General features: G+C 45.5%; 1 protein-coding gene across 1 annotated transcript; it reads left to right on the forward strand.

Moving 5' to 3' along the window:
• Positions 1 to 20,170: 20,170 nt before the first annotated feature.
• On the forward strand, positions 20,171 to 22,441 carry LOC144772699 (uncharacterized). Its single transcript, XM_078657188.1, has one exon. The coding sequence runs from the start codon at positions 20,336 to 20,338 to the stop codon at positions 21,662 to 21,664; it is 1,329 nt and encodes a 442-aa protein (XP_078513314.1). The 5' UTR covers positions 20,171 to 20,335; the 3' UTR covers positions 21,665 to 22,441.
• The last annotated feature ends 1,806 nt before the right edge of the window (positions 22,442 to 24,247 follow it).

Below are 24,247 nucleotides of genomic sequence, written 5' to 3' on the forward strand. Positions count from 1 at the left end.
GAATATTGCTTGCCTAATTAGATTGCAAGCGTTATGACCTAATCAGATAACACGTTCCTGTGCCGTGGTGTGGCTTAATCAGATAACGGTTTCTGCATCATGGGATGGCTGCTAGTTAACTTGTTAACCAGAACAGGGTCAGGAATAGGGGGATCGATACAGAACCTATAGGAATACATCACAATGTTGAATGATGGCTGCCACTCCAACCCCAGGTTTACCCGATACCCTATTGGCATGGAGTATGTAGTAGCCCGTGGGTATTGCTGCCAGGATATCGGGGTTAGAGACGGCTGTGAGCCATGTTTCTGACAGAAGTAAAATGTCAGGTTTGTCTGCGTCCAGCAATTGAAAGATATCAAGCTGGTGCTTTACCATCAAGCGATTGTTGAAGTAAATGATAGCAAGAGGGCTTGCTGCCTGGGGGCAGGGGATGGTGGATGCCGACTGTCCCAAGGGAGCGATACACTGGGAGCGAAGGTCGGGGAGTATGTGTCTAGGGTGCAAGATTCCTTCTTCTTTTAGGGCTACCCTGGCATTAGAGCTGATGGGCCAGTTGCCCTGTAAATTTTGGAGCTCGCAGGAGGTGTAGGAGGTAAAATGGGCATAGTGACTGGCCCCTGGTCCCAGCCGGGCGCGGACGGGCGCAGGCGGGCTTGCCTTCGGCGTGCCGCCGGCGCGCCCGCTGTGCACATCCGCTGCGCGTTCTGGGCATGGGCAGAACTTAAACTCCAGAGGGGTGGTGACAGGGGGGTGTGTCTCGCTCTACCCGGTTCGCCCTCCACTCAAACAGTAAACAGCTGTGGTGGACCGGGGTCGGAGCGGGAGGCGTGCGGCGCAACAAGCGGAGCTTCGAGGGAGAAGGTAGGAGGTGATTCAGAGTTTTAAAATCAAACACGAACCAATTTTAAAAATAAAGCAAATCCCCACACACACAAGGATACAGCCAGCGCTCGCAGCTTTACCGAGCTTCAACTGCGCGTAGCGAGGCTATGGACCTTATGAGCGTTTTCCTGCGTCAGCGTCAGGGGGGTGTGTCTCGCTCTACCCGTAACGGCAAAGAGAAGGTGCTCCTTCTGGTTCCACCTACAACATGCACAACTTTATCGATAGAAGCAATTGCTACGGTTATCCTGAATCGTGTCATTTCACAGTGTCCTTCTCAATGCTATGCTGTCAATGCGCAGCCCAGAGAAGCTCTTCCATGGAGTGCAAATCCCTTTATTGCGCCATACAGCTCTATCACTTCTCCGCCAATAGTCATCAAAGTACAGTAAAGAGCGTCTCTGTCTCTCAGAAAATAAATATAGCTCCTACAATTACCCAACATGTTGTTTTTATGCAGCACCAAGCCATGACATACATCTGGTTGCTGCTAAAGGAATGGCACCCATGCTGGATCCTTAGAGAGGAAAGGAGATGGTGAGATAATATCTACAGGTGTTGAGACACTTCACTTTCTCCTGCACAGCATCCCATTCTCGTCGTCAATTTGAAGCAACTGAGTCCAATGAGGAGGTAAGATCTTTATTCAATCAGTAAGTATAAAAGATTCTATAACAAGTGTGTCCAGTCTCACCACACAGGTCAGTCTGCAGATCACTGAGCATTCTAATTGAACTTTAGTGGAATGTTTCAAATGGACCATACAATGGGGGAGAGAAATAAGGACAATCACAACAGATGGGTATAAACTGAGTTGGCATGGTGTGCAAAACAATGATGGTCTGGGATGCAGCCCGAGTAATTAGCAGTGGCTGAGATTAATTCAGGCCTTCCATCCATCACTTTTTGGTATACTACTTCTTTTTACAGACCACAAACTCGGGAGGGTGGGTGATGAAAGTGAAATCTTCATTAAAAACACCTTCACAGTACCCATGAGGGGTCTCTGAAAGGTAGACTTGGACTGTGCTGTTGAGGTATATAGACAGCTGACTCTTAACAAATATACCAAGCCAAAGTGAGTGTTCATATATCTGATCCAAATTTAATAAATCTGCAATGAAATGAACCATGCCAATCGGGCTACTGGCTGATTTCTCTGCATCAGCCATCACAGCATCTGGTTGGCAATGGACTACACCTATAGAGGTAAATTCCACTCCTGACCCAGCTGGAAACACTGCTAAAAAGCACTTCCAGCTTCCCAGTTCATGAGTAGGTTAGGGCACAAATTCAATTACACTGAAGAAATTGGAGTAATTTTGGTAAACACGCATTCCCCTTTAATGTGGAATTACCGATAACAATGCTATCACTCCTGCTCAAAAAATTGAGACAAAATTTAGGGAAAAATACTATTGCAAGAGCACATTTAGCAAGCGAGATGGGGTCCTTGCGCTTGCTATTCTTGTTCTGCTGCATTTAGCACTGTTTCTTAGTGCAAAACTCATCCTGATGTACATTTTGGAAGCAGGGGTGCATTTTGTGCTAAATTTAAATTAGCATTCAATGCTAAATAAATTAGCATTAAATGCAGGTAGTAAGAAGGGGAAAATCCTACCCTAAGACCACATTTAGTGAGTGGCATAGGCTGCTCACGCTTGCAATTCATGGCCCACCTCCCCAAGCTTTAATTCCCCGGGACCTCTGTTAATGAAGGTAGGTGACCAGATGCCCACCCAAGGCACCCACAAACACCACATTTGGGGCCACAGGGGGTGCCCCATGGCCCCCCTTCCCTAGCAGGCTTCCCGCATTGAGCAGGAGCTGGCAATTTTCCAGCCCTGAGGAAGCAGCTATTTATGCCGCTCCCACTGGGCTGGAGTAATATGTGTCTGTTACCTTGTCCGCATTAGTGAGGGCAGGGAAGCAGCGCACAAGTTTTCTCCCAGCGAAGAGCAGGCTGAGTGTTTGCTCCCATTTTGGGGGAGATTAAAAAAAGCTCACCACTAGACGGGGGCAAACACGTTTCCCTGACCACTCTAGTATGGTCAGGGAAACTACTGTGTACTGGGAGTGGGCTCTCCGGGACAAAGTAAGTGAGCAAGACCAGGGGATGGGGTCCCCAGGCCATTAAAGGATCAGGGAGGGTGACGTGTGGCCCGCCTCCCTTTGAATTGAAGTGACGGCCCTGGAGAATGGGGTCCCCAGGTCCTTTTTAAAGCCCGGGGAGGGGCACTGCACGGCCCCTCCCTTTTTTTTTATTACAGCCCTTGGTGATGGGATCCCAGAGCCAGCTTGGGGAGGGGGATCGTGTTGCCCCCTCACCTTTCATTTTGAAGATGATCAAAGGGGATGGAATCCCCAGGGCCTCCTTAGGCTCAGGGAGGGGAGCCGCGCAGCCCCCCTTCCCTTTTATTTCGAATTTAGTACCGGTGATGGGCCCCCAGGGCATCCTTACTTCATGGAGGGGGGCTGCATGTTCCCCTGCCATTAATTAATTAATTGAGCCCTTGGGAATAGGGTCTCCAGGGTCAAAAACAGCTCAAGAAGCACCTCCACTTAAATAATATAACCACCCCTGGGGAATGGGGTACCTGGGGCCAAACTGGGCTCACTCATGCTCTTCTCCTCACATACTTAAAAATAGTTACATTCCATTAATTCTTTTTTATGTTTTCACCACGGGCGGTCCCTCTGTGTCCCGCCCACAAGGCCTAGGAGGACAGGGTATCCCCACCCTGCTACCTTATATTAATTTTCTATTTTTACTTCAGGACAGGGGACTAAGGGCCTGCTTAAGATCTTGGAGGATAAGATACTCCTTCACAAACATGACTGATATCCCAATCGCTGTATTACAATTCCATTATATCCCATGGAACTTGTAATACTGTGGATAGGATATCTGTCACATTTGTCCCTGGGTCTCGTAATGGCTGTCAGCAACATTTTTCTCATGTTGCTGGCAGCCAATCAGAGAGCTAGCTCCCTCTGGAGTCTGACTCCCCAAGAGAGTGAGATGGTCCAAGAGAAAAAAACTCTCTGTCCCAATCAGAATGTTCTATTTTTTAAATTGGGTTTGAATGAACCGTGTGAGAGACCCTCAAACCCATCCATCCAGATATATAAAGATTGTTTAACCTCAATTTCTCAAAAACTACAGAATTACAGAATCTATCTATCTATCTATCTATCTATCTATCTATCTATCTATCTATCTATCTATCTATCTATCTATCTATCTATCTATCTATCTATCTATCTATCTATCTATCTATCTATCTATCTATCTATCTATCTGTCTGTCTGTCTATCTATCTGTCTATCTATCTGTCTATCTATCTATCTACCTATCTATCTATCTAGTTATAGTTAGGATTGTGTTTACATAGGAAAGGTCTTATTGTGTTGCTAATAAATTTGGTGCCAATTGACGAAAGTCCACAAAACCATCTGAAAAAGTGCTATGTTTTTTACTAGTTCGTGTATAGAAAGTTTTGGAGTGATCGATCAGGTGGGCCGAGAAAAAAGGGAGGTCCCAAAACTCGTTTCCCCCATTCATTTGGTCTCGCCTATGCAGTGCGCATGCGCTGCTTAGGAGGGCCTTTAGCCGTCGCTCTGCTCATTTTCAAGCACACACTTGTGGCGGCATCAACCTTGCGGGAGCAAGCAGGGGCGCTCATACTAATTGGCTGTTGCTCACTCCCGCAAGGCGGATGCCGCCACAAGCACAAATGTGCTTCAAAACAGTCATGAAGCAGAGCGCGGGCCGCGTTTGTTTTATTCCCTCCCTCATTCACTCTCTCTTTGCTTTCAATCACTGTACTTGTGCTTTGGCTGTAAACATTTCAAGCCAAAGCACAAGTGCTGTGCTTGTTGTTCTTTTGCATTGCTATGTCATATTTTGAAAACTTGCTTAAACAGATGTATTAAAAAAATGACCACATTGCGGGTATGCCAATGTTTTACAATTGCCTCTGATTACATCACATCAATTTTTCATTTCAAAACACATGATGTTGCAGTCTCCTCTCTCTTTGCACTAAACAAATTCAACTACGGTCCCTCTTTGCTCACTGTCATACATGATATACTAATACACAAGAAGACAGAGCAAAATAGTACTAGAAATGGAAGACAGACTAACAGATCTTCCTTTCTCCTGGTGACTTTCTCAGGCGGTACTGTGAGGTTTACTAGAACACATAACTGCCTTCCTCCTAACTTGTAGTCTCAGGGCTTGGGAGGCTGTGGAAATAAACAGCTGTAAGGATGGCTAGTGTGTAGGAGCTGTGGCATGCTCTTAGCTGAGTAATAATACAAATCCATCAAATAGTAAGAAGATAAACAAGCTAAATCATAAACGCCATGACTGCCACTATTACCAGCCAAAGAACAGCTGATGAATGTGGGCATGTCAGAAATGTAAACTACAAGCACCACAACTAATGGTTTGGTGGAGCGGACTTTACCCCATGTTATTTGTGCAGATGGCATAACATTTGCCATAAGTCACCTTGGAAAGTTGGTGTTCCCATACTAACATAAGCCACAATAACAATATGAGCCACCCATGTGCTTCTGCCTGACCCACTCCCTGTAGCACTCGTTCTTGTGCTTCTTCACAATTGCTGCCCTGAGTCCGCATGGAAGCAGGTTCCCCCTCTATCCCCGTCAGTGCTTCCCTCCCACCTGTGCCCTCCACTTTGCTACTTTCAAACCCTGTGTTGCTTCTGTCCAAACTTCCCCATGTGGCTTCCAAGCCACTATCAGCACTTCTGTATGTTGCTTTCACACTCCTTCAGACCTTTCATGGTGCTTCCACCTCCTGTTGATTCTGCTACTTTAAAAACAAACATTGGCATAGCCAATAGGTCTCACCTTTGGGATCTTATAAGTGTTTAGTCATGCAACAGTTGATGTTGTTGCACCAAGGATATTGGGCTGCATAAGTAAATACTTATAAGGTACCAGAAGCGAGACCTATTGGCTATCCAATGCTTGTTTTTCCATTGGAACGTAAGACACAGCTACCCAAACGTTGAACTGAGTTACATCAAATTGGCAGAAAGCTAGATCTTGGTCCAGAAAGACAACTTTTCTAGTCAGTAGTTTTGAAGAAATGAAGGTTAAAAAATGTGCAAGCCACGGAGGATCTGCAGATCTGACATATCTCCTCCTGAGAACTGATTGGCTGCCAGCACAACCAGGAAGTGGTAGCATCCACCTTAGGACTCAGGACTCTGTCCTGAGGCCTTATACAAACCACAAGAAAAGACATAAGGGGGCAGGGTAGGGACACCCTGAACCCTAGGCCTAGAGGGACCCCACCTGGGGCCAAAAGGGTTTGTTTATAAAGAATATTTGCTACTGTACTTATTTTATTAAATCCCTTGGGGTGGGAGAGCAGAGCACATTCCTTTTGTGCGCGAGGGGGTGCATGGACCCCCTCCCTGAACCTCTTAGAGGCCCAGGGGACCCAAATCCCTGGGGCTGAGGCACAAAATATGGGAAAGGGTGCATGATCCTACTCCCAGGGACTAATATGTATACAGAATGGGAGGGGGCGGCACAACCCCAGTCCCTGAGCCTAAACAGGCCCCCAGGAACCCATTCCCAAGGGGGAAGTAATTAGATATAGGGAGGGGGACGCCCGGCCCTCCTACCAGAGCCTACTTAGGCCCAGTTGACCCCATCCCCTGCGTTCAAGGTGTATAAAAAAGGGCAGGGGTCTGCACGGCCACCATGCACTCCTTATGACCTCAAATATTACATAACTTATTACATGTTCTCTCACATCATTTATAGCATCACTGATGACATCTAACCTGGCATCATTGATGACATAACTGATGACATCATCCAAGCTTCTTTTGTACACATTTCTCTATAAATGAGTATAGCTTAGACATATGAAAGTAAATACAATATAGCTCTGAATAATATAAAGCATCATTAATGCTGCTACACATACAACTCCCTAGGTGATGCATCCTTGTGTTATGAGCAACATTGATCATATACCATACACTTAATGTGTAGGCACATTCATATTAACAATCAACCACACATAAATGGGTAACCTCAACTGCACACAGTGTTCAATTTGTATACAACTCTTCATAAAAAACCAAATTCCTCCAGATTCTCAACTTCTGTTACATAATTAATGCCCTACTACGGACAGCCTTTATCTGTATCAAACCCCTCACAGTCAAAAACCTACAGTGAGAAATTAAGTGGATATGAGTAGAAAAGTGAGTAATGTAAACAGTGTTTACTCAATGGAAAGAGTTTACTTTGTACCACACTGTTGGCAGACCATGTAACTCTCATGAGAAATGAACCACAGAGTATTAAAAAGTATCTACTAACAACAGTGTTTACTCTATGCAAAACTTGTCTGAAGAGAAACTGTTAACTTCAAATAAGCAGGGTCTGAAGGTGCTAAAAATCATACTACCTGCAATCTTCAGACTGTGGTGAAAACTTCACAGATAGCCCATCTACAGAAGCTAAAGGAGCACATGTACATAGGTTAGTACCTGGTGCACACAGTCTTCTGCGGTATGTAAAAATTGGCATGTTGAGATAATTATGTCTAAAAATTCCAGGCTGCTTACAATACTTAGGGCCACATGTATCAACCTTTTTTGCATTCACAAACTGGGCGAATTGCTAAATTTGACAGTTTGTGAATTCAAAATAGCCTTTCAAGATGTATAAAAGACTTTGTCAGTACATTTTAGGTAACCACAGTTTTTCACAATTACCTAAAATTGCGACTCCAAATAGGAAATCACAATTTGCAACTCCCTAAGCACATGTACCAAACATTTTCTAAATGCAAACTGGGCATTTAGGAAATGCAACTCAAAGTCGATGAGAACCATGTGCAATTTTTGATAATGCACCAACATTTTTTTTTCCAAAGTGCTATGTAGCGCACACATGCCCCTATGCCCCTATTTTGGGGTGCGTCAGGGGGACCTTATGCGCCCAGGCACCCTTGGTGTTGCATTTCCTAATTTGCAATTATCAGTTAGGTGATTGCAAATTAGGTAATGCAAAACCATTCACACCTATGGGCCCATGGGAACAAATGGAGTATCATTTCCTAATAGCGATTCCCTAATTGTGATTGCAAATCTGAAGGAATCACTATGTTCTTACATACCATTTTGCATTCCTTAAATAGTGATTATCCACAATTCACTATTTAGGGAATGCAAAAGCAGTGGCGTAGCAAGTGGTGTGGGGCGTCCGGCGGTGCAGGTTTTGGGGGCGGCGGCTTCACCCACTCTTACCTGTGGTGCGGGGTGGCAGCAAACGCAGGAATCGCCAGCACCCCCCTGTTCTTATATGTGGCCGCCGTGGGGCAGGTGCCACAGGGACCGCCATTGGTGGCCAATGATCTAGCTCTAGCTGCACCACTGTGCAAAAGGGAATTTTGATATTAGTAACTAGTAGGCAGAATCTTTGCCATGATGGAAACTTTTTCTCCAGAACTATGAAATGTGTGTGGAACAAACTTTACACAAGTCGTCAACTGTCACCTGCGCACAGTTACTTCTGAACACAAAGATTGATAATTTGTTCAATACCTCTACATAACTATGATGCATTACGAGCACCCGCATTTTATAAACACTTACACACACTCATTGGATGATGTCACTGGTAATATCATCAGTGATGTCATTAATGATTTAATCAGTGATGTCATAGAATATGTCATGAGTGATGTAATATGTCAGTGTATGGCGGGGGCTAAAAGTATAATTAGCTCTACTAACCATAACTAGTGAACAGCTGTGTTTTTTTTGTTCAAAACGTTAATGTTGTCACTGAGATATTCACCTAACTATACCATCACTTTAACCTTTGATTAATTCAGTGAATTTCTGTTTTTTTTTGCTTAACGTAATACTTTATTACGATACATATAGCCAACCCCTCACCATACGCACAGCCTTCAACTGAGGTTGGCCACAGCGTCTGGCTTGCAGCCAGGCCCCACATACAACTCCCCTCAGGGTTTCAATGCAATGCTGTGCACGACCTTTGCCTATTTTCTCTTGAATGTCTCTCTTTATAACTCTGTATACATGGATTAAAAGAACTGGTAGTGTTCTGTGGATGAAAGGTGAGGACCCTGATGCCTAGGGTACGTGCTCCGGCCAGCCTTGTCACAAAATGACTGGGACGAGGCCCGGCAGGCCTGGGGCGGCTGCACTGCTCAGGAGGGTGAAGAACCTCTAACTAGACCCTCCATTCCTGGGCTCCATTCCATGACTTGCCATGTCACAAAGCCCGGGACGGGATCCTGCAGGCCCCAGAAGTTCCCCCCACCTGCCTGGGCTTAGACGTTCTGGCTGGGCACTAGTTCAGACCTCTGACAAGCCCTTCAGGTGGAAGCCCTTGGCCCTGGGATCCCCCTCCCTGACCATCATGTTGCAAAATGCCTGGTCCTGTAGGCCTGGAAAGGTCTCTCTGTCTGCCTTGTTTAAGAGGCTTTGACTGGGCCAGGGGTCTAAGCTCTGGTTGACTCATGTGTGAGAGCCATTGGCCATGGGTTCCATTCTCCAGGACTCTGTGTTGCAAAGTGTCCTGAATTTTGTCTTGCTGGCCCTGCGATGGCTTCACTACTTGGTCGGGTGAAGAAGCTCTGACTGGCCCCAGCAAAAGAGCTTTAGCTGTCCCAGGGCTGGAAGCCTCCATCCCTAGGCTCTAGTTCATGGCCAGCCATGTAGCAAAGTGCCAGGGATAGGGTGCTGCAGTCTATGGGAGGGTGCCCCAACTTGGATGGGTGGAGAAACTCTCACAGAGCACTGGGTCAGAGCTCTGGCAGGCCCAGGAAAGGAAGTCCGAGGCCCGGGGGCTCTCTTCCATGGCCTGCTGTGTCTCAAAGTACCGGGACTGGTTCTCGCCTGCCCAGAAATGTCTCGCCTGCTTGGTTTAGGAAGATCTGACTGGGTCACAGGTCAGAGCTCTACTAGGCCTACGGATTGGAAGGCCCTGGGCTCCATTCACCAGCCTGCCATGTACCAAAATGGCTGGGACTGGGTCTAACATGACCTGGAAGGGTCAGAGCTCCAGCAGGCCTAGGTTGTGGAAGATCATGGTCTTAGGCTCCCTTCCCCCTGCCTGTTGTGTCACTTAAAGCTGTGATGGGTACCCCAGGACGGGAAGGGCTCCCCTGCTTGGCAGTGCGAAAAAGCTCTTTCTCGGCCCGGGTCAGAAATCTTTGAGGCCGCTCCTTAGCCTCATGCCTGAAGCCTAGCTTGGACCTCAAGAACCCTTCCCTAGAAGCTTCTGTCCCCCAGACTGCTCTAAGATTGAGCAGTAACTGGTTCATAAGATTTTAAAAATATATATTTTATTAAACAAATGCCCAGTAGCACACCACAGATACACAGAATTATCCAGCTATGTCGAGCAAGGTTGTTGGGTTCTTTACTTATGATTAAAACAATCTTCCCATTACAACACGATATCAGTTATCCCAAACCCAATGACATGCTATTGAATCTAAGGGGTTTAACATGACCTACCTTCCGAAAACGCCACTCCCAGTTGGAGTATTTCAAGTCCCTCTATATTCCACCCACCGACCATACACTTTGCCCCACTTCTTTGGGCACCCACAGCTTTGGTACACAACTTTTTCAGCTGCACAGCACCAATTGAGGTCTGCTCCCAACCCCCTCACAAGATTCCTTGTGGCTTGATTCATAAGACTTGGTGTGGCCAAATGGCCGTCCTTCAAGCCCAGCCATCTGGTGACTCTTAGCACAGCCATCTAATCACACATGCCATTGGAATGAATGGTGCACCCAGATGGCCGGACAGCCCTGTAAGTCTTCATGAGGTCTCATTTTACTCTTCGGTCCAGTCAGGACTCCAGGAGGAAAAACAAATGTTCTTGAGTGTCTCCCTCTATCACTCTATGTGTGTGGATTACAAGAAAGGCAGGGAGCCTTCCTCTGAATTAGTAGAGGCAAACTGCTAGGGAACTGGTCCGGTTGGGACATTCCCATGCAGGCAACCTGCTAAGGAAGGTTTAGCCAGCACTGTACTCTGATTGGTTGGTCCATTTAAGGATGCACTGCTTGGCCAGCCTTGGCAGTTGTTTCAAGCAAAAAGCTTCCATTCTGCCTAGACTGTTCGACTTGAGTGTCTACCTTTTGTGGGCACCACTTAGCAAAGCAAAAACCAAGCAGCATTGCAGCTTGTGCTTCCCAAAGGTCTGAGCAGAATAGTCGGGGTTACGTGATGCTAGTCCTGGATGTGACCTGGTAGTCCAGGCTGTGCTTTCCTGCCCATTGTACTACTCGACCCAGCATATTTATGCAGCAGCTCAGAATCAATCAATCAATCAATCAATCATTTGTAAAGCGCACTACTCACCCGTGAGGGTCTCAAGGCGCTGGGGTGAGGAATGCTGCTACTGCTCGAAAAGCCAGGTCTTGAGGAGTTTTCTGAAGGTCAGCAGGTCTTGGGTCTGCCGTAGGTGGACGGGGAGCGTGTTCCAGGTCTTGGCGGCGAGGTGGGAGAATGATCTGCCACCTGAGGTTGCTCTACGGAAGCGGGGGACTGTAGCAAGGGAGAGGTCGGTGGAGCGGAGCTGGTGGGTGGGGGGGTGTAGAAGCTGAGTCATCTGTTGAGGTACGTTGGTCCGGTGTTGTGGAGTGCCTTGTGTGCATGGGTGAGAAGCTTGAAGGTTATCCTCTTGTTGACCGGGAGCCAGTGCAGGTCTCTCAGGTGGGGTGTGATGTGGCTGCGGCGAGGGATGTCGAGGATCAGGCGTGCAGAGGCGTTCTGCATGCGTTGGAGCCATCTCAGGAGCTTGGCCGAGGCTCCTGCATAGAGAGTGTTTCCATAGTCCAACCTGCTGCTGACAAGAGCCTGGGTGACTGTTCTTCTCGTTTCAGTGGGTATCCACTTGTAGATCCTACGGAGCATGCGGAGGGTGTTGAAGCAGGAGGAGGAGACGGCGTTGACCTGTTTAGTCATGGAGAGGGTGGAGTCCAGGATAACCCCTAGGTTGCGTGCGTGGTCGGTGGGTGTTGGAGCGGTTCCCAGTGAGGTCAGCCACCAGGAGTCATCCCAGGCCGAAGGGTTGGATCCGAGGATGAGGATCTCCGTCTAGTCCGAGTTCAGCTTCAGTCGGCTGTTCCTCATCCATTCAGCCAAAGGCTTCATTCCTTCGTGAAGGTTAGTTTTGGCCGTGTGGGGGTCCTTGGTGAGGGAGAGTATCAGCTGGGTGTCATCGGCATAGGAGAGGATGTTGAGTTTGTGCCGACGGGCGACGTGGGTGAGCGGTGACATGTAGATGTTAAACAGGGTTAGGCTGAGGGATGAGCCCTGGGGTACGCCGCAGATGATCTCGGTGGCTTCAGAGCGGAAGGGGGAAGGTGAACGCTCTGTGTTCTGCTGGAGAAGAAGGAGGTGGTCCAGTCCAGGGCTTTCTCTTCGATCCCAGCATTGTGGAGGCGTGTTCGTAGTGTGTGGTGACAGACCGTGTCAAAGGCGGCTGACAGGTCCAGGAGGATGAGGGCTGCCGTTTCTCCGTTGTCCAGCAGGGACTTGATGTCATTGGTGGCGGCGATGAGGGCAGTCTCGGTGCTGTGGTTGCTGCGGAACCCGGACTGGAAAGGCTCCAGGATGTTGTTCTCCTCGAGGTAGCGGGTCAGTTGTTCGTTGACGGTCTTCTCAATGACCTTTGCCGGGAACGGGAACGGGAGCAGGGAGATCGGTTGGAAGTTCTTGAGGTCCTTGGGGTCCGTCTTGGGTTTCTTGAGTAAGGCGTTGATCTCGGCGTGCTTCCAGATCTCCGGGAAGGTTGCTGTCTCGAAGGAGGTGTTGATGACTTTACGGAGATGGGGTGCGATGGATGCCCTGGCTTTGTTGAAGATGTGGTGTGGGCATGGATCTGATGGAGATCCGGAGTGGATGGTGTTCATGATCTTGATGGTGTCATCATCGTTGATGTTGGTCCAGTAGAGCAGGCGGTTGGTGCGGATGGTGGTCGTGGGGGCGGAGGTCTCAGTGGTTGTCGGGGCAGAACAATCACTTGGTAGGATGTCTTGACTGCCTAGGCCAGCATCCCTGTGTCTTGCTCAGGCTGCACCTCCGCCTGCCTCTCCAATACATTATCATAGAGCAGGCTGGGCCTGCTAGTGCCCATGCCACTACCCTCCAAGAGATCTGCAGGTGAACCGGAATGGGAGCTGGGCTCAGCGGCAGCTGATGACATTTGAAAGTGGTGAGGCGCAAAATTATTGTCGTACTGCACTGCAGTGAGCAAACGTAGCGAGCAAGCCCGAACAACTTACAAGGGGTTTGGGGGGTTCCACCCTCAAAAATTTTGAAAAAAGAGTGGACAAATGTTGCATTTTCAAGCAAATATGAGAAAGCAGGAAGGTTAAAAAAGCAATATGATTGAATTATTTATCATTTAAGAAATTGGCAATTTTTATGAGCTATAGAGGACAATCTTTGCGTATGCTGATGTTATCATTTGTCCATATTAAGTTTTGAACACACTGATACACTTGTAATGGTTTTAACTATACAATAAATACATTTATTGACTGTGCAGTGCTGTACATCAATATGATGTCACTATTTCTTTAGATTAATTTTCTGTTTTCATGCAAGAAACGCCTTTTAAAAAGAAAATGTAGAAAATATGAATCAATTTCAAGTAGTACTGTATGTACAAAAATGCCTGCATGTAACAGCAAAGCTTCCCATGTTATCGTTTCTACTGGTGGAGTTGCCACACATGGAAACAACACACGTCCTCATGCAGTGACTGCACCCTAATAAAGTTTATATCTACTGACCTCGCACTAAACTTGGGCATTGCTGCTGCATTCACCAGTTAGCACACGCTGACCACTCACACACCAGCCACTCCTCTGGTCACACACACACCGTGTGCATAGCACACTGAAGACGCTGCAGGTGAGCGAGAACAAGTCAGTGCACTCAGCGCCTAGTTCTGCAAGATCTAACAAAGGCCACAGATCTAACATGGCGGGTGATTGAAGACCACAGTGAACGAGCGCTACTGCATAACTAAATATTTTATTATTATTCAGATACTCGTGTGTGAAAAAAGAAAAAAGAAAAGAAATCCAGTTACTCCGGCGCATCCAGTTGTAGTTTGGTCTGCATATACTAGAGAGAGCGGCCATCAGAATACCCCCAGAGGCTTTTTTGGACAATACTAATTAATTTGAAAATAGGAGCCTACACACTTGTGTTCGTTATTTATCAGTTCATCTGGAAAAGTTCTTCGCCGTTTGTTGTTTGCAAATCGGTTTGACTATACTTATTACGACAGATTATCATTAGCCCTTGTCCTGATGAGGCCCGTAGTCAATGGGCTGAAACGCGTCGACACCCCCGAAGAGACACCAGTGTTAAAACATCTTACGTTGTGAAAATACATATTTAAAAGAGTTTAATAAGAAGATAGGTTGAAATAATATAGACCTTCCTTGCTCTTTTTTTGATTTCTGGTTAGATCTTGTTTCATAGAAATGCTTAGCTGTACATGTTTATAGCATCCTCTTTTTTCAAAAAAATTTGGGCTAACATATTTGAAAGAGATACAAAAAAATATGTGTGTATATATATATATATATATGTGTAAAAAGTAATGTGTGTATATATGTGTTTTGTTTGTTATTGTACCTAAACATTGGTTTGTAAATCAACAAGCCGTTGTGGTAAAGAATTTTTCTAATCAACACAAAGAATTTTTCTAATCAACACAAAAAATAAAGTACAAGTCAGAAATTTGTGTTATGTTTGGGATTGGGTATGGAGGTATATAAATGAGGTATACTTTGTTTTGTGAAAATGATTAGTTTCATTTAGGAGGAGTCAATTTATATTGCTCTTTCATAAATAGTTTGTTTGAATCAGACCTAAGGCATCGTTTTGTTTTGGATAAATAGTTCTGCAAAAAAGCACTGCTAAGCGCGGATTTTCTGAATTATTTAAGGAAGTTTTGGCCTGGGTTGCATTCGAACTTAAATCAATAACCACCAGCGGTGACGCACACAAACAGCATGTCCCTGCCAAGGTATATAAATTGTACAGCATACAAGGCACATGTGAACATTGTGAACCAAAACCCTGCTCCAGCTTACTGCAAAAATCACTTGGATTCCCCTGCCTGGCTTTACTTAACTGCCAAAAAAGGACGACACTCGCCTAGGCCCCTCCCTTGTAATAAGCAATACTTACGTGGCGCAATGGTTAGAGAGGCATACCCTGATGCAGAGGTCTGGCCCGGGACCAGGGTTAAATTCCCGCCTCGGCGGCTCTTGGACTCAATTTCCCCAGACCTGATAATTCTCGCCTTGGTGCCTAGTCTAATCATGGGTCCCACTCTGTGACTCTGGGCAATAGCTTGCTTAATCTCCACAACGGCCCCAGCAGCGCTTGGATGCCTGGCTTCACCTTGGGGGTGCCCAGGAGTGGACATTTCACAGGAAAGCCAGTATGGGTTCCACAGCGGTATGAATACAGCGCTACGAGACCTCTGGGTAGAAGTGCACTATATAAATACAAATACATTTACATGTGGGCACTAACATTTCATATACCGAGGGCTCTCAAAGGGAACTGAGCCATTGGAGATAAATGCCTCGTCATTAGAGTCAGGGTGCTTTTGTGTTAGGTCATGTGTAAAACGAAGGCCTTGTTAGCGTGACACACATGTTCTACATCCCACCTCGTTTCAGGTTTCCAGATTCTGCTCAGATGCAAGCAATGTGCTCTACCAAAATCGCATCGAGCGGGACTGAGTTTTGACATATTAATAATTGACCACTTAACTTAATTATATTGTGCGAGTATCAGACGTATGGATGTCAGGTTTTTCGAGTTACAGTTCGTATTACTACATGTATTCTAGATGTACAGAAATATATGTTACATTTGTTTTTACTGGCATTGTTTAGCATACATCAGATTACTATGTCAAATATTTTATCCTAAATTAAACGATGAGACGGTCATTGGTAAAATGACATTTCTAAAAAATGGCTTCGGAAACATTGGAAAGTGTAAAATCCTGCTGCAGAAGGTGAGACTCACTGCACTCACTCCGCGGCTGGTATGAGCACACGTGAGCGAGATGCTCCTGCCTCTTGCTCCCAGTGCCCCCTGACCTGTACCAACTGACAGCCCTGTGTTACTGCACCATTCCCAGCCTCACATACAGACAGCTCTGTACATCCCATGCCGTGCACAAGAAAACCAGTAGGGGCTCACCACAGCCTCTCCCAGGTGCAAATAGTAAGGGAGGAGGGTAGATTTGGGTAGGCATGCAGCCTCCATAGAGAAAAGGGAAAGTGCTCATCGACTGGTTTGGTTGTCCCCAGAGGGCCAACTAAACAGTCAGGACCACAGCATTGGGCCACCCACACCTCCCCTGATTTCTATCAGACCCACACGCCCACCAGACCCCAACCAGACACTTCTGCTTTCTCGCAGTGCGAGAAGCAGAAACATAAAACAGTTGTTTTACCATTTTATGTTTCTGCTTCTCGCGCTGTGAGAAAGCAGTGGGGCTAAACCCCTCCGCCCTACTGGAGCAGTCGCCCCTGGCAGGGCTCCTCCTCCTGTCCAGCAAATGTGAATAACTGATTGATCCTGCCAGTAGCATATGCTTGTCTCAAAAATAAGACAGGCACATGTAAGTACACACGCCCAGTACAGTGAAATTTTGAATGGCTCATTAAATTACTTATGATTCCTTTGATTGGTCCATCTGTTACTAGAATAACTGCAGTAATTCTGTGGTAATTGTAGAGCTAATACATGCCGATGAGTGTTGACCTCCTGTAATGTGTGCATTTATCAGACCAAGACCAATATGGTTGCGTCTGGCCTCTTTGATGACTCTGGATAACCTTGTATTGATCGCATGTCCCTGTGATGATGACAATACATTTAGATGTGAGCTAAATTTAGACCTTTGTGAGACAGGTTAATTTCACCCTACTGATGATGTGTTATTATAATCATAACCCTTCCCACAACAAGAGGATCCACTGGATCGGACATTTGGTGTTTGTGCTGTACATTATGACTGATGCCTCCAAGTCAGAATCCTGTTAAACCTTAATGATACTGCAGTATCACGGAGCCTCGGTGGGCTGGTATAGCCAGCTTATAGGCCAGTACATAGAGCTGCTCACTTGGGGACCGGATTGTGAAACAAGCATGACACCTCTATTTTCCTTAGTGCACTGCATGTTTGTGAGGTGTCTACTGCTAAATTATTCCTAGATTACTTAATTTTGGGTCAGGGCTTCATAAGTAGAAAAGCAACTGCCTCACTCTGATCTATTGAAAGTCATTCTCTAAGACAGGCTTTTATCTTCACCTGTGGATGCTCCCCTGGGGTTTCTCTACCACCAGGCTGGCAGAAGATACATGGTGCAACCCATGGGAGGCTACTTTCACCACGTAGTGCGTGGCACTAGGGTCGTCCCCTCCCACCCTACAGTGCCAGGTGCAGGGGAGAGGGCACAATTTCTCGCACATTAGCAGGATGGCCAGAAACCCCGAGCAGGCACCAGCGGAAGCCCCTGGAGGGAAGAAGCTGATGGGTGGCTGTAGGAAGGAGCCAACTCAGCCCTAACCTCATTGATGGCTGCCACCTACACGCTCCAGTCACCAGGCCGGCCCAACAATATGTTTTCTTGTGTCTCTACCCTGGGTTAAGGGGGGCTTAATAGGAAAAGAAAAGCAGCTTCTCAGACAGGCCCAAGGTTAGAGAGGGATTGGCTGGAGTCTTACGCTCATTAGTTCCTCAGGCTCAGGCACCAGGAAGATGGAAAGCACAGAAACTGAGCGCCCTAGTCTGAGGTGACAGCACCTACCCAGGGCATGTTGGCTGCAGGCTGGGGAGGACTCTTGTGCCCCCCATGGTGTGAAGATCATGGGACAGGTTGGCGTAGAATCGAGATGGAGCCTAGACCTCAAGCAGACTGAACAGCTTCCATAATCTTGAAATCCCTGAGAGAGGCAGGAGAAAACATGGCTTTCACTGGGGAAGTTGGGACCCTGCAGGCCAGTGATCTAGGTACCAGCAAGGCCACCTTCCCCAACCAGGGCTGGGTGGTGTCAGACTGAGGAGGAGTCGGGGCTCCTGCGAGCTCAACAGCTCCCTTAATCCCCTGTGAGTGTGGGCAAAGCCATAGCTTTTGCCTGGGGGGCCAGGTCACCGCAAGCTGGTGTTGCCAGCCAAAAGATCCTCACGCTGAATGGTGGTGCCCACACGCAAGAGTGGGCCAGATCTCAAGATGTACACCAATTTGCTTGTCGGCTTCGTGTTGGCAAAAACTTAACCAGTGATGTTTTCATTTTAATAGCCGATCCAGCCAATGGACAGGTGAAGATGTGATAACCCAATGAACTACGTCACTAGCCAGATAGGCCTAATTTAAATTACGCCACGGCTTACTCAGGAACTTTTGGAACTCTAGGAAGTTCACTTGTTACTGTGGACTACTTTCCAAAGTGGCCTGTAGCAAAGTTTGCGGACATAATGTTTCTAGAAATGTTGTTTTTAAATAAAGGAGCACTGTTTGAAATTGTGACAGACAATGGTGTGAAATTGATCAACAACATGAGATGAGGAAGTTCTTCTCTGAACTAGGTGCACACGATACCAAGTGTTCAATCTATTATCCCTAGGGAAATGGTCTAGTAGATAGATGGAACTGGGTGTTAAAGGAATGGCTTCAGTTGCTCACCGTGAAGACATGGTTTTAATATATTGACCTCCAACGGAGGGCTGATACCAACTTTTATGGACTGTAAGAAAATCATTACTATTTTTGGCCTAGGCCCTAAATTTACCAGCTGATTGTATATTTATTCTTTTGGATAAAGGGTGTTGCAGATGTAATTGCTCTTTGTGCTTTTCAACATATGACCTTTTGGTACTGAGCACGTTTCCTCCCTCAATCGTTTTACTCACCATACCATGGATTGTAATTTCATGTTGTTTGACTTCTTTATTCATGCACAATCTAGTTGTGTTTCAAATGCATATTTCCTTAAACAATAGCACCATGGGAGAAACTAAGGGCCAGGTGTATAAAGATTTGTTTTTGCGACTTTTACCGGTTCGCTATTTTAGATTCGCAAAATGCAATGTATGTAGGATTTGAAATTTTGTTTGTGAATCCTTAACATTCCCTATTAGTGAATCACAAATTGCGTTTCACTATTAGAGAAATCCTAGAGGCCCATAAGATTGAATGGGAAGGCATTCACAATTTGCGATTTCCAAAAAGGTAACCGCAAATTTAAAATGCAAATGCAAAGGTGCCAGGGGGACATAAGGCCCCCCTGATGCATCCCCAAAAACGGTAGGTGTGCACATGTGGTGCACACTCATGCCCTAATGGCATGTGCACGCACCACAGGGTACATAGAGAAATTAACTTTTGTGAATTTTTCAAAGGATTTGCAAATTACCACCAACTTGAAGTTAGTGGTTATTTGCGATTCCTTAATGCAAAGTCGCATTCTGTAAATCCTTATTGCATTTAAGGAATCAAACTGCATTTGCAAAATAGGTAATCGAAAAATTTGCAATTACCTATTTTGGGAATGCCTTTTGGGTAGGTACATCCCAAAAGGCTTTTTACCATTCGCAAACGGGGGCGATTCTGCGAATCGGCTGGTTTGCTACTGGTAAAACCCTTGATACATCTGACCCAAAATTTTTAAGTAGGTCAATTTATCAATGACCATCAAAAACACAGGATGTGTTGTCAACACATAGCAAGACATGCTTTCTAATTCTGAGTGACTGGCCATAGTTAAGTCATTTTGAAAACAGCTCTTTGGGACATCTATTCCTTCAATGCACTTTTGTGGGGGGTGTTTCTATATGAAGAAATGACACATAAAACACTTAAGAGTTAGTACCGAACGGTAGAATTGCTGGTATCTTCATCTCTAAGACCATAACATGCCCTAATTCTTTCTACTAGCATTTAGATGTGCCTTTGGCAATTGAATTTTACGCTCTTTTAAACCAAATAGTGCCATTAAAAGGTGAACACCTCAGTACACGTACAACACCTTCAGATTATGTCACACTTGCCCATCTTTTTTCTCAGATAGAAGGGTGTGAAGTTACACAGGAAATAGCAGTGAAGGAGGGGAGGGGCCCATGATAAAACCTGTCAAAACAAGTATTACTTGCGATTGTAAAGGTCACTTGAAAGGGGAGAGAGGGCGGTGAGAGCTGCCTCAAAGGATAAGACTTGGGCACCTCAGTCCCTGGCGAGAGAGTGTCAGACCTTCAGTCGCTTACAAGATCCAGCAACCCTTGCCCACACAACGACACCCAGGAAAGGGGCATCACCAGGCATCAGAATGTGACACTGCAGCAGGGATGAAGCAGGGGCTATCCTGGGTATGCATTATAATTCCTGACCCCTGGAAGGAGACTGCCAAAGAGTTCGCCCAGGAGAGAGCTGAGGAAGGGATCAGACTGCTGAGCCAAAACAGAATGATGAGGCCCATGATGGTCTGGATGGTGCTCCTCTTTCCACATATTTGTTTGGCTACAAGAGACCAAGAGGTGTCTGGAACCCTGGGCGGGTCTCTGACTGTGCATTGTAGATACTCAGGACACCTGAAAGGTCACAGTCGTTACTGGTGTAAAGGATATTACCGAAACTTCTGCACGATTCTTGTACAGACCACAGGCTCAGAGGGGAATGCGGGCACGGAGCGTTTATCCATCACAGACGACCACAGCACTCACACATTCATGGTGACCATGAGGGCTCTTACAAAGAATGACGCGGGAGATTACTGGTGTGGGACTGAGAGATCTGATCGGGATGAAATGTCTTATGTTCAAGTAACTATTTTATCAACTGATCCTAATTTTAAGCCGACCAATATCTCACCAAACCTAAAAGTGGCTAATCCAATAACATTGACTGCCTCTTTGCCTCTCACAGCAGCTGTTCTACCATGGAGTGCACATAAGGAGATACAAATCACTCTTGCCACCGTCACAGCATCAGCTCTCACACACCCATCACCCGAAGAGACGAACTCCACTTCTGACACCTCCAACACTACTGCAGATGACACCCAGGGTGCGAGAAGTACTCTTTCTGCTCAGATGCTTCTCCTGTCCCTGGTGCCAGCTGCTCTGCTGGGGATGCTTCTACTAGTAATTGTGATTTCCTGGGGATCATTAAGGAATAAAAATAAATCCTTGGATGAGGAGGGATCACAAAGGGATGTGGACATCGCTTTGGTTAACCTTCCTGTGCAGGACATGTTTGAAAACCCACTCTATGACTCAATGGAGGAAGCCTCATGTGTGGATGGGACTGCAGTTTATTCAGTGGTTAAACGGATTCCAGCTTCTGGAGTCTCCAAGCCTTACTACGAGGAGGTCCCTAGTCTATACTCGGCAGCCAAGGTTCTCACCAAACCCAACATTAGAGGACAGCTGGCCACTGCACCAAGAAATGGACAGAAGCGATGGAGTCCTGCTGGAGCTTCAGAGCACTCAAAAGGGACAGTCTCTAAGGTAGGAGAGGCTGTTCACAGGCAAGTGGATATCACTATGGCTAACACGCATCAACAGGATATGTTGGAAGACGTATTCTGCGTAAGGGTGGATATTCCCACAACCGTGGATCAGACTCCAGTGTATTCAGTGATTGAACGTGTCCCAGCTAAATTGACGACCGCCTAGCTCCACTACTAGGACATCCAATTCCTATATTCTGAATTCAACCCTCCCACTAATTCCAAAACAGGACAGTAGCCAATCTTCAGCCTCAGTTATATAGACTGCGGTGCGAGTCATACCAGACACTACATTGATGGCACCCAAGGAAAGCCTTTCAATGATTAGAACAGACTCTTTGCCATCTATATTTGCCACCAAATCAAAATCTTTCTGTGATGCCTCGAGGTGGCCACAGGGTCAATCTATTGTCTGAATATCAAATGTAAGTCGTACAAACATGGAATAATGGTTGGACGCATATAAAAAGTCTTTGGAATGTTACATCTCAATGTTACCCAGCATCCTACAAACAGCTCATATGACTGAGGCTCATAATGTAGATATAAATCATCCATCATATAGCCTTGCTGCCACATTTGTAGGTTTAGAATGTGGATAAATAGTTCTTTGCGTAGCACTGCTACCCAGCCTGGGGATTTGACCCCCATTTTATTGGCATTCCATATCTTTATTATAAACAAGTTTTTTTAATTAAAAGTTCCTGATTTTGTGTTTTAAAATGTAATGTAAATGTTGGCATGCTTTAACATAATAATTATTGGTCTTCTATATTTAACCTTTTAGTTGGTTTGATGAATTCAACACTACCCTTCCTCCCTTACCCCACTTATTTTACCTAGTGGTACCCCCCCCTCTGCTGTGCTATACTCCTGACTTGGAAGGTGGAGTAAGACCACCCAAGGAAGCTGAATTACAGGAGAAGCAGAAGCAGCAAATACAAAAAAAACACAAAGCAGGATTCCATCCATTTTCATTGAGTTGAATTTTTTTTTTAGTAATGCAGATTATTAGTGAATTGTAAGATATTTTCCCAGAAACCGATACTGCTCCATATATCTCCCTGATCGGTCTAGCTGAAGAGAAGGAAAGGGTACTTTCCTTTCTCGGAATTAGATTTTCTCGAGATCCGCATAGGTCTGTGATGTTTTGCCCCGAGTCTTCATGTTTCTGTTTTTTCTGACATCTACAAGAAACTCGAAAATGTGTGTAGGTCCCATGATATTTAAAGCCATAGTGAATAGATGAAGGAAGCTAGATACGTTTCCTCAGAACTTTTGCCTTCTTCAACACGTGAAATAAAGGAGAAAAACGGTCTAACCCCCTTCCCCAAACACCCCCCTCCGGTCCCAAAAACAAAACAACTCTATATTGAAGCGTTGTGTGTACAAAACGTGTGTGTAGGTTGTTCAGGCAGCCCAATGGCTTTTAGGTGAAAAAAATTGTCTTGCTTTATTTTTAACACATAATCGGTCCAGTTTATATGATGTCATGAAAATATTACACCAACGATTTCTAAGCCTGTCTGGGGATTAAATAGATGGATGTAAATTATGTGATACTATTATTATTACGTTGCCTCTGTGTTATCACATCAAGTATACCTCTGCTAGTAGTGTTCTAAGCACAAGGAAGTCAGTGAGTCTAAATATGCCTGCCATGTTTGTTTCCTTATTTAGATCTTTCATAAGACACCACATGCCGCCTTCCGCCGCATTCTGACATGCTGCACTCATACCCAAGTGATACAACAAATTGATATCGAGAAAGTCACTTGTGCAGAATCCTCTTAAACACTCGTATACCCAAAGGCCTTTTGGAGCTAGGAATACGTCTTTAAGAAATAAGGTAAGGGTGACCATTGATCCAAGAACACTCTGCTAAATATCCTGACCTAGAGACTGATGAGCTAGATTGGCACAGTGCCACAATATCGACTTCTAACTATTTTGCTACAAACATACATAGCTCAAATATCGTCTAAGAAGAATATTGTGAAAGTAAGTATAGATGTGTAGGTGTATTTTTCCTACGCTTCCACATATATGCACCTTTATGACATTTACTGAAAAAGAGGAAGCTTAACGGTCAGAGATGGCAACCTTGGAACGGGGAACCAGGTTGTAGTCTTGACGTCGGCTCAATTTTCTGTGATTCTTTGCAAATCACTTAATCTCCCCAAGCCTAAAATTCTTTTTTTAAATGAATCTAGCATTGTGTAATGAAGTGGGGCGCTCATTTAAAGTAATCTAATACCCCTTGGCCGAGTTCGCATTATAAAAAAAAACTGCAAGATACATATATTTATATATATATATATATTCACTGAAAAAACCATAGGTTATAGACCATATATAGTTAGGAATTAGCATTTACAAACCCTTGAAAATTCACTGAAAAAACCATAGGTTATAGACCATATATAGTTAGGAATTAGCATTTAAAAAACCTTATTTTACTCACACAAAACCATTGAAATTCCATATATAGTTAGTTGCACTAACTATATATCGCGCACCCGCAATCCACTGCTGATGATGTCACATATTACATCATTCATGACATGGTCAGTGACATCACTGATGACATCACTGATGACATCTCAAATGACATCACTGATGACATCACTGATGACATCACTGATGACATCTCAAATGACATCACTGATGACATCATTCATGTGATAATACGATGAACTTCTTCAGACTCTAATATAACCTTATATACACTCAGTGTAAACAGACACTC

Source organism: Lissotriton helveticus, chromosome 1_1, assembly GCF_964261635.1.
Source record: "Lissotriton helveticus chromosome 1_1, aLisHel1.1, whole genome shotgun sequence".
NCBI classification, from domain to species: domain Eukaryota; kingdom Metazoa; phylum Chordata; class Amphibia; order Caudata; family Salamandridae; genus Lissotriton; species Lissotriton helveticus.